Consider the following 17,810-nt stretch of genomic DNA (forward strand, 5'->3'; position numbering starts at 1 on the left):
ACGATGAGCCAGGGTCATCGCGGGAGATAGAGACAGAGATCATCACCCGGTCCCTGTCCCTGGGCGAGCTGCAAGACATGTGGAAAGATTTCAGCCGCCACCCAGGCGAGCACATTGTCACCTGGCTGCTGCGGTGCTGGGGTAACGGGGCCAGCAGCTTGGAGTTAGAGGGCAAGGAAGCCAAGCAGCTGGGATCCCTGGCCAGGGATGGGGGCGTTGACAAGGCCATTGGGAAGAAGGAACAAGTCCTCAGCCTCTGGAGGAGACTTCTGTCAGGCGTGAGGGAGAGGTACCCCTTCAGTGATGATTTTGTATGTTACCCTGGCAAGTGGACCAATATGGAAAGGGGTATTCAGTACCTGAGGAAATTAGCTGTGCGGGAGCTGGTTTACTATGAACCAGGCGATGAGCAGGTACCCACAGACCCAGATGAAGTCCACTGCACAGCATCTATGTGGAAGAAGTTTGTGCGGAGCGCACCCTCCTCATATGCCAACTCACTGGCAGTAGTAAACTGGAAAGGTAAGGAGGCACCAACAGTGGATGAGGTGGCTGTCAGACTCCGCCAATGAGGAAAGTCTCTCTTCCTCCCTTGTCTCAGCTGTGAATAAACTGTCCCGGCAGTTCCAGCAATTCAAAGAGGATATGTCCTACTCCCCACCTGTGCGGGCCCGCATCTCGGCTATTAGGGGCAAGCGTTTCTCTGCTCAGGAGAGAGAGTACAGAGGCTACACACCACGGGGCACCCTGTGGTTCTACCTGCGTGACCACGGAGAGGACATGAGGAAGTGGGATGGAAAACCCACCTCAAGTCTAGAGGCACGAGTGCGTGAGTTGCGAGGTAAAACAATCACAAAAGGGGATTCTGTTAGGAAAAATGCTGCTCCAGTTTCCAGCAGCCAGCTCTCCAGACCAGGCAGACAGTTTGATCTTGATTCCGATCCTCTGGAAGGGACCTCCAAGTCATTTTTACAGCAAGTGAGCAGCAAATGCTCTGACGAGGATTAGAGGGGCCCTGCCTCCAGCCAGCTGGAGGAAAGGGACAACCGTGTCTATTGGACGGTGTGGATTCGGTGGCCTGGCACGTCAGATCCACAAGAGTATAAAGCTCTAGTGGACACTGGTGCACAGTGTACTTTAATGCCATCAGAGTTCAAAGGGTCAGAGTCCATTTGCATTTCGGGAGTGACAGGGGGGTCCCAAGAGCTGAGTGTACTGGAGGCTGAAGTGAGCCTCACTGGGCAGGACTGGCAGAAGCACCCCATTGTAACTGGCCCCGAGGCTCCGTGCATCCTTGGGATAGACTGTCTTAGGAGAGGCTACTTCAAGGACCCAAAGGGGTATCGGTGGGCTTTTGGCATAGCTGCTGTGGAGACGGAAGAAATTAAACAGCTGTCCATTTTGCCTGGTCTCTCGGAGGATCCTTCCGTTGTGGGGTTGCTGAGGGTTGAAGAACAAAAGGTGCCAATCGCGACCACAACGGTGCACCGGCGACAGTATCGTACCAACCGAGACTCCCTTCTCCCCATTCATCAGCTGATCCGCCAGCTGGAGAGTCAAGGAGTGACCACCAAAACTCGCTCACCCTTTAATAGTCCCGTATGGCCAGTGAGAAAATCTACTGGAGAGTGGAGACTGACAATAGACTACCGTGGCCTGAATGAAGTCACACCACCGCTGAGTGCTGCCGTGCCAGACATGCTAGAACTTCAGTATCAGCTGGAGTCGAAGGCAGCCAAGTGGTACGCTACAATTGACATCGCTAATGCATTCTTCTCCATCCCTTTGGCAGCAGAGTGCAGGCCACAGTTTGCTTTCACCTGGAGGGGCATCCAGTACACCTGGAATCGACTGCCCCAGGGGTGGAAACACAGTCCCACCATTTGCCATGGACTTATCCAGACTGCACCGGAACAGGGTGAAGCTCCAGAACATCTGCAGTACATCGATGACATCATTGTATGGGGTGACACAGCGGAGGAAGCTTTTGAGAAAGGGGAGAAAATAGTTCAGATCCTTCTGAAAGCCGGTTTCGCCATTAAGCGAAGTAAAGTCAAGGGACCTGCGCAAGAGATCCAGTTTTTGGGGATAAAATGGCAGGATGGGCGCCGTCAAATCCCAATGGATGTCATCAACAAAATAGCAGCTATGTCTCCACCAACCAGCAAAAAGGAAGCACAGGCCTTCCTGGGTGTTGTGGGTTTTTGGAGGATGCACATCCCAAATTACAGCCAGACTGTAAGCCACGTGACCCAGAAGAAGAATGATTTTGAATGGGGCCCTGAGCAATGACAGGCATTTGAACAGATTAAACGGGAGATAGTTCATGCCGTAGCCCTTGGTCCAGTCCGGTCAGGGCAAGATGTTAAAAACGTGCTCTACACCGCAGCCGGGGAGAATGGCCCAATCTGGAGTCTCTGGCAGAAAGCACCAGGGGAGACTCGAGGTCGACCCCTGGGGTTCTGGAGCCGGGGATACAAAGGATCCGAGGCCCGCTATACTCCCACTGAAAAAGAGATTCTGGCAGCATATGAAGGCGTTCGAGCTGCTTCAGAAGTGGTGGGCACTGAAGCACAGCTCCTCCTAGCACCACGATTGCCGGTCCTGGGCTGGATGTTCAAAGAGAGGGTCCCCTCTACGCATCATGCCACCGATGCTACGTGGAGTAAGTGGGTTGCGCTGATCACCCAGCGCGCCCGAATGGGAAACCCCAGTCACCCAGGAATTCTGGAGGTAATCATGGACTGGCCAGAAGGCAAAGATTTTGGAGCATCGCTAGAGGAGAAGGTGACATGTGCTGAAGAGGCCCCACTGTATAACCAGCTGCCAGAAGATGAGAAACAGTATGCCCTGTTCACGGATGGGTCCTGTCGCATTGTGGGGAAGCAGCAGAGGTGGAAGGCTGCTGTGTGGAGCCCTACACGACAAGTCGCGGAAACTGCCGAGGGAGAAGGTGAGTCCAGCCAGTTTGCAGAGGTGAAAGCCATCCAGCTGGCTTTAGACATTGCCAGTCGAGAGAAGTGGCCAGTGCTCTATCTTTACACTGACTCCTGGATGGTGGCCAGTGCCTTGTGGGGGTGGCTGCAGCAATGGAAGAAGAAAAACTGGCAGCGCAGAGGCAAACCTATCTGGGCTGCCCCATTGTGGCAAGATAATTGCGGCCTGTTTGGAGCAGTTGGCTGTAAAAGTCCGTCACGTGGACGCCCACGTCCCTAAGAGTCTGACCACAGAGGAACATCAAAACAACCACCAGGTAGATCAGGCTGCTAAGATTGAAGTGGCTCAGGTGGATCTGGACTGGCAACATAAGGGTGAACTCTTTATAGCTCGGTGGGCCATGACACCTCGGGCCACCAAGGAAGAGACGCGACATACCGATGGGCTCGTGACCGAGGGGTGGACTTGACCATGGACACCATCGCACAGGTTATCCATGAATGTGAGACATGCGCTGCAATCAAGCAAGCCAAGCGGGTAAAGCCTCAGTGGTCTGGAGGACGATGGCTAAAATATAAATATGGGGAGGCTTGGCAGATTGACTACATCACACTGCCACAGACCCGCCAAGGCAAGCGCTATGTGCTCACAATGGTGGAGGCCACCACCGGATGGCTGGAAACCTACCCTGTGCCCCATGCCACCGCCCGGAATACCATCCTGGGCCTGGAAAAACAAGTCCTGTGGTGACATGGCACTCCCGAAAGAATCGAGTCGGACAACGGGACTCATTTTCGCAACAGCCTCATAGACACCTGGGCCAAAGAACACGGTATTGAGTGGGTGTATCACATCCCCTACCATGCACCAGCCTCTGGAAAGATCGAACGTTACAATGGGCTGCTAAAAACCACTTTGAGGGCAATGGGAAATGGGACTTCAAAAACTGGGATACCCATTTAGCAAAGGCCACCTGGTTGGTTAACACCAGAGGGTCCACCAACCGGGCTGGTCCTGCCCAGTCAAAACCTCAGCGCCCCGTAGAAGGGGATAAAGTCCCTGTAGTGCACATGCGGAACATGTTAGGGAAGACGGTTTGGGTCAGTCCTGCCTCGGGCAAAGGCAAGCCCGTCCGGGGGATTGCTTTTGCTCAAGGACCTGGGTGTACCTGGTGGGTAATGCGGAAGGATGGGGAAGTCCGATGTGTACCTCATGGGGATTTGATTTTGGGTGAGAATAGTCCATAAATAATTTGTATAAAGTTAATTGTTAAATAACCCTGTCACTGTCTGTTATCACTGTTATAATTGTTATATGTTATACCAGTAGTACCGTAGTAAGAATCGTCCAGATTAAAGAAGGATGGACTTTTTGATGAAAAACCTAGCAGAGCACAGCGATGATGGGACTGGACCTGGTTTTTCAACAACTGGCACCCAGCAACTTCATCGCGATCGACGTCTCCGACCTGCAGACTGTGGGCACGGGCCGCACCAGATACATCAGCCATGAGCTCCGGATGCAGCAAGTGACTGCCCATCACCACACATCACCTCTCCTGCCACGGAAGACCATTACGACAGATGGAGCCCGAAGTCATGGACTAAATGAACTCAACGGACACTTTAGAGTGATGATCCATAGACTAAGGGAATGATGTCTGGAGACAGGAGAAGTGGTGGTGATCAACTGGACAATGGGGGACCTGGGCATGACGTAGATGGTATGGAATAAGGGGTGGATAATTTCCTGGGTTTGGCCAGGACAGGGTTAATTTTCACCAGAATCCAGGAAGGGGCACAGCCGGGTGGGCTGACCCAACCCCAACCTGGCCAAACCATGCTGGGTATTCCATACCCTGTGACGTCACGCTGGGTTCCGGTGGGAGCGGCGCGGCGGGAACTCTCTCGCGGCTCGGGAGCGCGCGGTGGCGGTGCGGTCTGAGAGAGCGGGTCTGTTGCGCGGTCTGTTTTGTCGTGTTTTCTCCTTACCTGCACCGTTGTTGTTCCTGTTTCCCTCTGTTTGCTGTTCTGTCAAACTGCCCTTATGCCGACCCACCGGTTTCTGCCTCTTTCTTTCCATTCTCCTCCGCACCGCGGCGGGGGGAGGGGCGGCCGCATGGCGCTTTAGTTGCCGGCGGCAGCCGAAACCAAAACAGAATAAATAATCAAATTGGACAGTAGTCACTAGTGAGAAGGTTGCATCCAAAGCGAAAGCAATGTATCAGTCAACGGAAGGAAGAAGAGGGAGGAGATGACATTTTTGGCTGGAGGAGAGTGGAGGTTCTTCCATTACTTCTTTCCTCTTGCGGCAGACTTATCTTTGATCCTGTGGTGTAAAGCACTTTGTTCTTCTTCCTTTCCTGCTGCGAAAGACGATTTGAAGTTTGTGTGTCTTGGCAGAGAACTCCTTTCTGAATCGCTTGTATTTTGGGACTTCAGTTCTAGCGCTTGAACATTTCATCTCTGGAACAGTAAGTATCACCTTTAAAGCTGTGCTGTATGAAAACCACACCGTCTGGTCTGCAGGTGTCCTTTGGTAATGCTTTTCAGTGTCAGGTGACTTGCTTTTTGCATTAGTCTCTCTTTTTTTTTCTTCCCCCTGAACATTTTTCTGAGCTGTTTTTCTGGCCTTAATATTTCAGCACAAATCGGGGACAGAGCGAACTAAATATGGACAGGGAATACATTTTGCTTTTAGCCAGTGCCATTAGATTATATTAGAAGTTAACTTTCCAGAGGAGTTATTGTGAAGTTGTCTGATGCAATGAGATTGGCTACAAACTTCATCTGTGCTGAGATGCAGAAAATACCTGAGCTGCGTATTGCTGGTGTAGCTTCTACCAGCTGTCTGGGGTGCATACAGGTGCTTCCTTGCATTAATTAATACCAGTGTTTGTGAGGAGTGTTAATGCTTTCTCTGGAGTTCTTCCCCAGCACTGCTGACTTAGTTTCCTTACCTTACCCGATCTTTAACTTCTCTCGTTGCTCTTTTTCATTTACCTCCAAAGCCTTTGAGCTCACCCCCTGGCACTGATGCTCTGCAAGGCTGCACTGCTGTGTCGTAAGGTCACTGTCACGGGCTGAACGAGCTCCACCATCAGCTGGTTGCCATCTGGGTTTTGTTTGCTGGTGCTGCTTTCAGTTTAGAAAGCGCTCCTAGAGTTTCATTTCCCCTTTCCGATCTAAATATATTCAAACTTATCTGTTCAAACACCATATTGTCTTTTAGCTTAAAAAGCTCTTTTTTTCCCAGCTGTAAACACTCCGGATGATTTATCTGCAAGGAAGTACATTTCTCTGTTTTGGTGGGTTTTTTTTAAACTTCAATTTGATAAAGTGTCTGTACTTGGGTTTCTATTTCACTTGGTTTTACTTGAGAGCTGGACTAGGTTGGGAGGATACACAGTATTCCAGGCAGGGTCTTGTACAGCAGTGTGGGTGCTGACTTACCTTCAGTGGTGTCTCACCTGGGCTGTGCGAGGGTTGCCTTTGCCTGGCGCTGTCACGCTGCCGGGTCCCGCCATTTCAGGACTGACTGGTATTGCCAGGTCGTTTTCTCTCCTGTTGCTGTTTCCACCTGGTGACTTTTCATTTCATACCAGAAATTGTCCATGGTTCCATCCCAAGGTGTGCTGGGGTGCAGACTGCAGAAGCCATGTCCACCTCCAACCACGAGGTGTATTTTTATTTTTAATGTGGAGTGTCCAGACGTACCAGATTTGCAGTAACCAGATTAGGGATCTGGACTGGCAGCCAGAGTGTTTCTCTCATTGTGTGTGATGTGATTAGAGGGGAGATGTGACAATGTAAAACTCGTGGAAATGAAATTGGATTGCCTGGGGCTACTGCAGACCTTTGCTTGGTAATAGGTCTTGTACTACCTAACATAATTTCTTTGTTAAACATGTTCCCAATAAAATGTGTAACTGTCAATTAAGAGAAATACTGTAATCTGATCTTTTAGTATATGCAATTTAAAATGGGGCTTGAGATATTTTTGTGTCTTGCATGACTGCAATTGAGAAGAGACTTGGGTTTTTTCCTCTTACAGATAAGAAATGTTTCTTTCTGCTGTGCACTTGTCCCCATGTGCTACCTCAATCAGATTAGGTTGCCTTTCTGGCAAGAATGTTTAGGCTGGTGCAGCAATATGATGATGTAAAGCTCAGAGCGACACACCTCCTTTAAATTGTCCTGCTGGCTTTGCTGTGTTCTCTGTGGTCAGATTGCAGAACCGTGAGGATGCTCCAGAGGTTTATTCAGAAGCAGTGGTTCTCAGTGGCTTAGAGTATTTTCTCTTGCAGTAGAGAAACCGTATTCTGTTTAGAAAATTGCTTCTTATTATATTCTTTTATGTTTTTCAGGGTCCCACTTTTCTACGTGCCTTTTTGAATATCTCTGTTGTAAAGATGTCTCACGATCACCTGATGAACAACTCCATGTCGTCAGCCACACATCCTCCTGAACATCACCATTCAACGGCAGCCCTGGGACATGATCATGGATCTGGCATGACGATGATGGTAAGTGGAAATGTCACGGTTAACCAGAGAGCTTTTCCTTGCCTGGGGTTCAGAGTAACTTATCATCTTAATGACTATGCTTCTGAGAATCGGAAATTAAACTTAGCATTGGAAGGCATGAATCAGTCCAGTGAAAACACAGACCCCAGTGTGGCTCTTCTGGAATGAAGGAATCATCAGGTGATATGCAACATGAAATGTGTTTCAGAGCTGGAGATCCTTTGGCAAAATGGTCTTTTCTTCCAAAAACCTTTCCAGCAGCCAGCCTGGTGTCTGCTCTCTAGCCAGCTAGAGGCAGAAATGCAAAGTAAGCATTTTCCTGCAAGAAACGGGAGGTGGATGGAGTTCTCCAGGCTGGTAGTGGTAGCAAAAGCCTAAACCGGCACCGAGAGGATTGCACACTAGTACAGTGGATTGTGCTGACCTGCAGGTGACCGGCCTCTGTGTCCTTTTCCTCCTGAACTTCAAGTATGCACTCGATTTAGGGAGCAAGATGGTACCAGGGCTCTTTGCCACGTTGGCGTTAAGGCTGTGTTAGTCCTGTCCTGCTGCTGTAGCTGACTTTGGTTTAAACAAGTTGAGACTTGTGCATGCGGGCATCAATGAAGCTTTGCAGAGATCCTGGCCAGAGCTTCCATGGAGATGACCGTAGGATCTGTGTTTGTGTGTAGCGAGTTCTAGGGACTTTTTCTGCTTTTTCTCCCTTTTCTAAATTCTTTTAGAGTGAGTTTCAGATTATTAAAACATGACTCTTTATGGTTAAACTTTGAAAGGAGGGCAGAGAGCGTGCATTTGCATTTCAAATGAGAATATACTCAGGAGTGTATTTTGCAAGCCTTCAGTTACAGTTTGCCTGCCAGCTATGCACCCCGAAGAAGGAATCCAGAATCACTGCTGCTACTTATATTGTGAACAGTAGCACAGCAGGAGAAGGGAGACTTAGAACAGCCTTCCCCGTTGTGAACATGGCCCGGTACAAAGCCCAGTGGTGCTGGTGGAACTTGCAGTCCAGCATTGTCACTGATATCCTTGTGAAGCTCTTCATATAATCTAAAAGCTAAGTCCTGGCATTCTCTGATGGGTTACTCTCCATATAGATGCCGTTTCGTTGAACATGTCAAGTGCTCTTATCCTCAGTGGGCAGTTACAGGACCCTGCCTTATCCGGCAGCTGAAAACTGTGATTAGTTGCACAAGATTTTGAATTAACGTTGCACATAGAACTGTCAGGGAAGGAAGTAAATGGGTACAGCATCTTAGATAATAGACTGACAGTGTTTTAACGTGTGCATCTTCCCGTGCCTCCCTTGCACCAAGTAACAGGCTCTGTTTCAGCTGAGGTTGTGGAACTAGCTGTAACGCTCTCTGGTTCGTGCGGTTTTTGTTTTAAATGTCAAAATGCGAAACTCATTAAAGAAACGGAAGTACTCTCTAGAAGAAGTTTTGTAGTAATTTCTGCTCTGGGGATAATGAATGTCTGCTGATTCTTCTGGATGCTGAAATTAATCATAATTCTGATCTTCAGCAAATAACCTTAATTAAGTAATGAGAGGAGTTCAAAGAGAGGTTCCTCTAGCTTAGCGAGTACTTTACATGTAAAAGCACTGTATGGAGCTGTGGTCAACACATGCTAAACTGCAATGCGTTTACCTGGATGGAAGATTATATGAATTGCAGCTGACCAGGGGATCACTGATTCCCACAGCATTCACTGTGCAGGTTCAGGAGCCTTTTTTTTCACCCAGCGGAAGCTGTGGTCTTGCTTTACGCATAATGCTCCTTGTTGTACCTGTATTTAGGCCTCCCTTTCCCATAGGGTATTAGGAGGTTCTGTAGGGAGACAGTACTCTGCTGGCACGGTGCAGGATGGGACCAGACGATTCGGCTATAGAAGCCCTTCTCTGTATGAGCTCATCTGAGGTCAAGGTGGGGAGAAGAAAGTGCCCTGTACCCAGCTCGTGAGTAGTCCTGAGGAGGCAAGGATGAACTCAACAGAGACATCCCCAATCCCTGGCTACCTCTGATGCTGAGGAGAAAAGCAGCTCCAAAACCAAGAGGAAGGCATGTTTCTTTAGCAGGTACTGCTACAGGGGCACTGCCGGAAAGAGCTGCCCACTAGAACTGGAACCTGGAGCGTCTGTAGCCGTGTCTCGCTTGTGTGTGTTACGCTACATGTACTGAAGAGTTTCTTAAAGTCTATCTGGCGACCAACTGAAATGATCTAAGTTTTTGTCATAGTACGAAACCCATTGCTAAATTTTCTTGAGAGCTCCATCTCGGGGTGAGCTACGCAGGCTCATCTTGATCTTCTTTATGTTTTGGCCAGGCAATGACCTTCTACTTCAGCTATGAGAATGTGCCACTGCTGTTTTCTGGACTTACAATCAATACTCCTGGAGGTTAGTAGAACTGTCTTGTCCAGTCCAAACAAAAAGTTTGCAACTGATGAATGTTTCAGGCATTACCTTGCTATTTATGCCAAAAATATGCAGGCACATTGTGTTGAGTCTGGTTTAAATTACATCTGTGAAAGAAAAACGAAGATGTTCGTATAGCTCGAGAATTTGACTGCTCTTACTAGCAAAAGTGATTGCTGGTTTCACTTCATGGGCGAAATTCCAATTCGTGTATGGCTTAAATTCACCTGTACGTCTGTACATGCGTGTATGCAGTGCCCAGCCATAGCCTGTGCAGTGTGACATGGTTGTTGAATCATACGGTGCATCTTCTGACGTGTTTTGAAGCAAACGTCTTTTGTAATGTTTCCTCTTTTGTCAGAAATGGCTGGTGCTTTTGTGGCTGTCTTCTTCCTGGCCATGTTCTATGAAGGCCTTAAGATTGCCCGCGAGTGTCTGCTCCGTAAATCCCAAGTCAGCATTCGCTACAACTCCATGCCATTGCCAGGTCCCAACGGCACTATCTTGATGGAGACACACAAAACTGTTGGGTAAGAATTTCACTTCAGTCTAAGACAAATTTATTCAGCAGCTGACAAAGGTGAAAACTGAGACAGAAAAAACGTTATGCAGCCAGTATTACTGTCTGCAAAGTATATTGACTCCAGACTGAGACACTGCTTGACACTGGAGGACACTGTGCTTGAGTCACTTGGCTGCCCTGTAGAATGAGGGACAAAAGGAGGAAAGCAGCAAGGAGTCAGATAAGCTTGGTTTTTTCCCAGACCAGTAATGAGCACATTTGGAGAGTTCCCAGGAACAGAATTTGGGTGTTACAGCCAGAGAAGCTGACAGAAAATACTTAGGATCCTTCTGTTGACAGGTAGTCAAAGCCTCTACTCGGAGAAGAAGCCGTTCTGCTTATTGAACGTGCGGATAAAATCAGCTTGTAGAAGTCTGTTTCTCAGCTAAAAGTTCTGTCCTCCCAGAAAGTACCGTGCTTGCTTTGTTCAGCCCACTCTCTGGAGAGAACCGCAGTTACAAGTGGCAGACACATGCAGAAGTCCATGTCCAGCCTGCTCTGTTACCTTCTCTGCCATTCCCTGCCCGCCTTGGCAGCTGTCAGTGTAAGAGCTGCCTTTTCTCCTTGGGGATGTGCATTATGCCCTCTGTGTCTCATGGGTGCTGACTCTCCTCTGGGTTTTGTGTTCTCAGACAGCAGATGCTGAGCTTCCCTCACCTCCTGCAGACTGTGCTGCACATCATTCAAGTCATGGTCAGTTACTTCCTGATGCTGATCTTCATGACGTACAACGGATACCTCTGCATAGCGGTGGCGGCAGGGGCAGGGACGGGCTATTTCTTCTTCAGCTGGAAAAAGGCAGTTGTTGTGGATATCACGGAGCACTGCCATTAACACTGGATGCCTCCCAGAAGCCTCTCCACCCTGCTGCTCTCTTGAAATGCAGCCGGCACGAGGACTGGACCATTCCTAAGCTGAAAGAGAAACAATATAGAGAAAATCAACTGGAGCTCACCGCAAGTTCCTAGCTGGGGTGTAGGGATGTGAGGAGCTGGGGTGTGCTGCTCCCCCTTGCTGCAGGCTGGCAGCAGGGTTGACTCTTGAGGGTCCCATGGTAGCCATTTTTGGCTAGGATTTGCTTTATTCTTAGATTATGCCGTGATTGAAATTAGCTGGCTGACAGAAATGTAGACGTTATTCTTTTAAAAAACAAACAAAACATTTTATTTTTAAATTGTAAATGCTCATCTGTGAGGGTTTTATGAACAGTAGGTAAGGATCAAAGTTGCCAATGGAGCCTATGTGTGCGAATGGCTATTTTAATTTTTTTTTTTCAATATGTGCATAATGCCAGGGGAGGAGATCTCCCAGGCATTGTGGCTTTTGGGGCCAATGATGCCTTCTGTTGCAGAAGGACTCAGCCTCTGAGGAAGACTTGGTGCTGCACATCAGACACGCTCAGGTGCGTCCTGGCAAGGGAGTACGTTGCCATCAGCATGTGACCCGTGTGCTGCAGGGGGTCCAGATGAGTCTGTCCTCCAAGCCCCTCAGAGCACGATGAGCGGTGTTTGTCTCCTGATGTATCCAGCAGCTTTACTCTGCCTCAAGTGCTAATGTCTGCGTTTGGCTGCTTTCACTTCCCACCGTGTAGACACAGGACAACAATTGTGTATTCACAGGGTAAAAAGATTTTAAATTAACCATTGGACCCACATTTACTTCATGTTGAATTGCACGTGGATAGATCTAGAGCTGGACTTGTGGTTTACTAAAACTAGTTCTGTAAATGAGGCAAGAGCTAAATAATGATTTCACGACACTAAAGGTTAAAATGTCTGAAGATGGCATTCCTTGATTGAGATGAAGGAAATAAAACAACTGTATTCTTCTAAAGGAGAGATCTGGGGAAGAGAAGAAAGAAATTACAGGACTACAGCTGCCTTCAGTCTCTGCTCAGGCAAAATTTGGAGCAGCTTGGGCTATTGAAAAAGTATTCCTGAGCCGGATGACTCCTCTTTGTCTTAATAATCGTGCTGTGACCTTGTTGGCTTGGAGGTGCAAGATTTATCAGTGGGGTACAAGTGTTGTAGCACAGCAAAGAACTTCCTGTTCAGTGCTGTGAGCTCTACACGTGTCACAGGCAGGGCAGGCTGTGACGCAGGCAGCACCAGCTTCCGGCGTGCGCGATGCCCAGAACATGCTTTGGGGCTTCTGGAGATCAGTTTTGGTTTAGCACTTCGTTACTACACTGCTTCTTGTTGCGGGGAATGTTGAGCAGAGTATGGTGCAAAGCCGGAGCCTCCATTCTGCCCAGGATGCCCAATTTGTGCCAGTAACTGGCTGAAAGGGGAGACGGTGGGATGTTCAGCAGGGCACTGGAAAACAGGCACCACGTTCAGACCGGGACCGACGTCTGGAGTGCGCCGTGAGAACGGGGAATCCTCCTGAGACGGAAGTGTCTGCGCATGTGCAGTAGCGTTTGCTTTGCTCCGAGGCTGCTACTAGTCGCAGTGTTAGCGATAGCTGTGTAAGGAAGGCTGAGCTTTGTGAGGAGGAATTACATTTCTTTAGCCCGTAAGCCTTACAGGGCAAGGCCCATCCCTGCGCCTGTGGGCTCCTCGCTGTGCCCGTGCTACCCCATCAGCACAGAGCCCACCCTCGCCCTCCCACCCTCTTCGAATGGCAGTGGGGAAGCTGTTACTGCCACTACCGGGATCTTGAGCTGCACCACCTGAAGTCAGCTGGCCTGGCTATTTGTTCGGACATCTTGTTTTCTTTGGGCAGTGCAGATACAGAATACAAGGAGGTGAGTTAAAAGCAGGCCTGTGTTTCTAAAGAGCTGCTTTCTGTAGCAAATCTGCATCTGGGTAAGAGAAGCAGCGTTCATGGAAAAATTCTAGCCGTGTCCTGATGAGAGACAGGAGAAGCTCTTCCCCGGTCTGGTTGTTGAAGGGAGTGACGTCTGTAACAGGCTGCAGCAGGACATACGGACGCCCTCTCTACATCTGTCACAAAGGTAAAAATCTTCTGTGCCCTCCAAGCAATCATGCCTCTCTGTGAGAGCGGAAAACGGTCCCTTCTGATCCCTGTGTGAGAGCTGTGAGGAAATCATAGTGTTTCTCAGAGTTGAAGCAGTGAAGCGCTGGAGATGGTTGGTTGCGTTCTGAAAGCTTTACGCTGTAGGGGCTTGGTCCCCGAAGGAGCTGAGAGTGACGTTGCCAACACCGCTCTGATCGGTTTCTCTTGAAGAGGACGGAATCGTTGCTGTTGCAGGGATGTCTGATCATAGGATATAGTCACGCGTGGCTTTGTGCGATGACACGTTACTTCATGTAACTCTTGCTGTGTATTTCTCTAAAATAGAACCTCTGCTTGGCCTGATCTTCGTGCTGTCACCTTCTAGCCACCTTTCCTGCTATTCGAGCGACCAGACTTGAATGCTCTGACTCAAGTGATCAGAGGTGGATGACTTGGAGATTAGGCAATAGCCGTGACTTTTACAATATAAATTTGGTTCTCTTGTTAGCTTTTCTGCCTCATTCTACGTGTAGCATCTGTGCCCTTGAAATGGTTTCCCCCCCGAGGATGAGTACCTCTGGCTTCAGAGGGTCATCTCCTGCCCACAGCTTGCTCCAGTGTGCAGAGAGGGAAGTGACACTGACCGGGCAGTGGTCACTGGGGAGCAGGAATCTGGGCAGAAGTCTCCCAAGGGTCTGGCGAGTGCCCCGGCCACCTTCCAGCAGCCCGTAAGAACAGTGGTTTGAGAACTCGAGTGAGAAACAGGTCTGAGGAAAGGGTGGTTAAGGAGAGGAGATGGAGGGCTGTGTCCTCTCTGCGTCTGAGCTCGCCGATACAGCGAGGCACAACTGAGGAGGGGATGTCTCTAGGCCAGCTTTGGCCGTGCTTTCTTTCTTTTGGTTCGATGTTGAGAACCCAGAGAAGCCACCGACGTCCCCGTGTGCCAGCCTCCCCCTGGTCCACCAGATCCTACCGGCTGCCGTGTTCTTGGCCCAGGTTGCCGTCTGCTATGCCAGAGTCTGAGCAAAACCTGGCCTCCCTACTGCTGGCTTCTGCTGACTGCTTTCGGTGCAGTCCCAGCCTTTCTGCTGGCTGTGCTTGAAGTTGTCCTGATAACACTAAACTCGCATTAAGTAGTGCTTGGAGGGAGGCGAGGGCTCCAATGAGACTTGAGTAAATCAAATTCCTATGTCAACAGACGTGTAGCATGCTTGGAATGCGATGTCCTGCGTCTCTTTGTACCCCGATGTTTGGTCTCCACACGCTGTGCCGCTGGATTCTCATCCTGGAAGAAGTGCATAAAGCATGCACGGTGTGTTCATCAGCTGGCTTTTGTTGTTCTTCTTCGAGTGCCTTTTTGGTTTGTCTGGAGCCAGTCCCGCCAAATCCAGCAGGATTTCTAGTTTTGTTTACAGTGGACTGTTATTTTTGGTTTTACTCTTGCTCTTTCTGGAGGTAACTTGCCTAATATTACTGTGAATATCAAGAATCTCCTGTATATAATTAACCAATAAAATAGTTTGCATTTTACCGTGGTGGAGGTGTGTTTTGGACACAGCCCTCAATGCAGAGACTGCAGCTGAAGCAGAGGCTGGCAGCTCTTCCTGCAGCATTCAGAAAGGGACTCCAAGAGCCAGCGCCCGCTTCTATCAGCAAGAGGCCCCGCAGCCCGGCAACGCCAGGCGGGCCTTCCCCAGCCCTTCTCCTCTGGCACGGCTCTTCCGTGCCTGCGGTGAGCGTGCGAGTGAGCAGCGGGGCCGAGCGCCCGTCTTCGGAGGGAGGAGGCTGGGGGTGGGAGTGAGGAGCAGCGTCCTCTGCGCCCGCCCCAGCCACGAGAGCAGTAATCCCCGATGCTGCTGGAAGGGGAACGTGGGAAGGCACCGATGTGCGAGTCGATGTTTGTGTCGGTCCAGTTACACTTTGCTGAGGTGGAAGGAAGAGCTGGTGCTTCCCAGATCCGCATTCCTCTGCAGAGGGAGGACTCGAAGGACAAGCATTTTAGGGAACTGTAGTGATGAGCCCCGGCGGTGCACGGAAGGTGTCCGTGTCCAATAAGGAACACCCATCTCCCTCACAGAGTTTTACTGTAGAATTGTATTCTTCCCTACAAGAGAACTGAGGGGCTGGCTTGGTTTTTGTTCCCCTGTGCAACCACAGTGTGTCTGGAACCACCTCAGATGTTTCCCTGTCGGACCTGGGACCTGCTGGCAATGCCTGAACAGCAGAGCAATCCCCGATAATTTTCTGTGGTGTGAGGCTGCAAAAGCAGCTCTGCTCTAGGCCAGACTGTGGCTCGTTCCACTCTGATGGACAGCTTGGAAAGCTTTAAGTTCTGTACATTTCCCCCTGACCTGAAATTTGATGAACTGACAACACACGAAGTTTGCACGAAGCAGCAAGTTTGCAGATGACACCAAGCTGAGTGGTGCAGTTGACACCCCTGAGGGACAGGATGATGTCCAGAGGGACCTGGGCAAGCTGGAGAAGTGGTGCTCTGTGAACCTGGTGAGGTTCAACAAGGCCAAGTGCAGGGTCCTGCACCTGGGTTGGGGCAGCCCCTGGTGTCAGTACAGGCTGGGGGATGAAGGGACAGAGAGCAGCCCTGCCGAGAAGGACCTGGGGGAACTGGTGGGTGAAAAGCTGGACATGACCCTGCAGTGTGCGCTGGCAGCCCAGCAGGCCGACTGTGCCCTGGGCTGCATCCCCAGCAGCGTGGGCACAGGGTGAGGGAGGGGATTCTGCCCCGCTCTGCTGAGACCCCCTGGGAGCCCTGCGTCCAGCTCTGGAGCCCTCAGCACAGGACAGAGCTGGAGCTGTGGGAGCGGGGCCAGGGGAGGCCCCAGCAATGATCCGAGGGCTGGAGCCCCTCTGCTGGGAGGAAAGGCTGGGAGAGCTGGGGCTGCTCAGCCTGGGGAGGAGAAGGCTGCGGGGAGACCTGACTGCGGCCTGCCAGGGCTTCAAGGGGGCTTGTGGGAAAGGTGGGGACAGGGTTTTTAGCAGGGTCTGTTGTGACAGGAAAAGCAGCAATGGCTTTGAACTAAAAGAGGGGAGATTCAGACTGGATATACGTAAGAAATGCTTTACACTGAGGGTGGTGGAACCCTGGCCCAGGCTGCCCAGAGAGGTGGGAGATGCCCCATCCCTGAAACATTCCAGGCCAGGCAGGACGGGGTTCTGAGCAGCCTGGTCTGGCTGAAGATGTCCCTGCTCACTGCAGGGGGGTTGGAACAACGTGACCTTCTATGGTCCCTTCCAGCTTAAACCATTCTATGATCCTAAGTTAACAAGTCCGGTTTGGAGCATTGCCTGAGACACTGGAAAACACACCTGGTTGCTGTGCTGAAGATGGCAGCAAACGGCCCCAGCCAGGAGCAGAGCGAGCCCCCAGTTCCACCACTGAATCCCCTGGTGCAGGCCCCGGGGCTGCTGCCTCCCCCTCTGCCTCCCTGCCCGGGCCGGAGGGAACAGTGCCCTGAACAGCACCAAGCTGCTCCCGTTTCCCTGCCTGCCTCCCTCAGGTCACCTGCCCGCGCGCCAGACGGCTCCTTGCCGGGGCTCTGCGTTATCTCACCCTCCCTGACGTGCCCAGCCCGCTCCCGGGGGTACAAATCGCTGTTGTAAATCCAGGTACGTGCCCGTTAGTCTGTCAGAAATCAGCCGCCGGTCTTTCTGCGTGACACCGTCTGTGAGGAAATCGCTGGTGAACTTTGATCCGAGCAACAAACGTCTCTGGCAGCCACCCGGAACCCCACCTCGGGGGAACAAGCCAGCGCAGCTGGGGCGACGCGCGCCCCAGGGCTGAACGGAAGCGCAGCAGGGAAGCGTAAGGGAAGAGCTGCTCGAGCAGAAAATCCGGGACGTCGTTCCACGGCCGTGGGCCCAGCGCCTTCTGCCACACCCCGGCCTGCGGCCGCTGCTGCTTAAGGCCTGGTCTGCACCCAGCTCTGGCACGGCCGTCTCCGTGAAACGTCTGGGACCGAGGGACTTCAGGGGGCAGGGGGGCTCCTTTCCTGGCCTCTGAAAATAAGCAGCACTGCCTGCTGCTTGTGAAACACTCACGGGGCACGCTCCAGCGGGGCTGAAGCTGGAAGTGGGCACACTGCCCTGGCTCCATGGTTACCATGAGTGAGTGGGAAGATCCCGCCACAGAGGCAGCGCTTCACCTCCACCTCCTCGCCACCTCCACCTCCTTGCTGTGTCGGGGCGCGTGCAGGCAAAGGAAACTCCGTCGGTCTCAGCGTTTCCCTCCTGCCTGCGCGGTCTCCACAGCCATTTAAAGCAGCTCATGTGATGATTATTACTGGGGTTTTTCTTTAAAAAAAAGACATATTTATTTAAAACAAAACACTCGGCCAAGGAGCATTCACGGGCGTGTTAACCAGGAAAACTTAAAAAACAAAGCCAAAACCTGG

The 17,810-nt window shown here is 50.8% G+C and overlaps 1 protein-coding gene across 6 annotated transcripts in view; it reads left to right on the top strand.

Annotated features, from left to right (window-relative positions):
* The window catches only part of SLC31A1 (solute carrier family 31 member 1), a 35,159-nt gene extending 20,231 nt beyond the window's left edge, over positions 1 to 14,928 (top strand). For 5 of the 6 annotated variants that reach the window (XM_075439475.1, XM_075439477.1, XM_075439481.1 and 2 more), the window contains 4 exons: positions 7,304 to 7,462; positions 9,788 to 9,860; positions 10,240 to 10,408; positions 11,073 to 14,928. In XM_075439475.1, coding sequence (XP_075295590.1) covers positions 7,349 to 7,462; positions 9,788 to 9,860; positions 10,240 to 10,408; positions 11,073 to 11,274 — 558 coding nt within the window. In that variant the 5' untranslated portion in view covers positions 7,304 to 7,348 and the 3' untranslated portion in view covers positions 11,275 to 14,928. Of the gene's footprint in view, positions 1 to 6,004; positions 6,245 to 7,303; positions 7,463 to 9,787; positions 9,861 to 10,239; positions 10,409 to 11,072 lie in introns of those variants that run through there. The other variant, XM_075439478.1, reaches the window with a different exon arrangement.
* Positions 14,929 to 17,810: the final 2,882 nt, after the last annotated feature.

The sequence above is a fragment of the Opisthocomus hoazin genome, chromosome 19, assembly GCF_030867145.1.
Source record: "Opisthocomus hoazin isolate bOpiHoa1 chromosome 19, bOpiHoa1.hap1, whole genome shotgun sequence".
NCBI lineage: Eukaryota > Metazoa > Chordata > Aves > Opisthocomiformes > Opisthocomidae > Opisthocomus > Opisthocomus hoazin.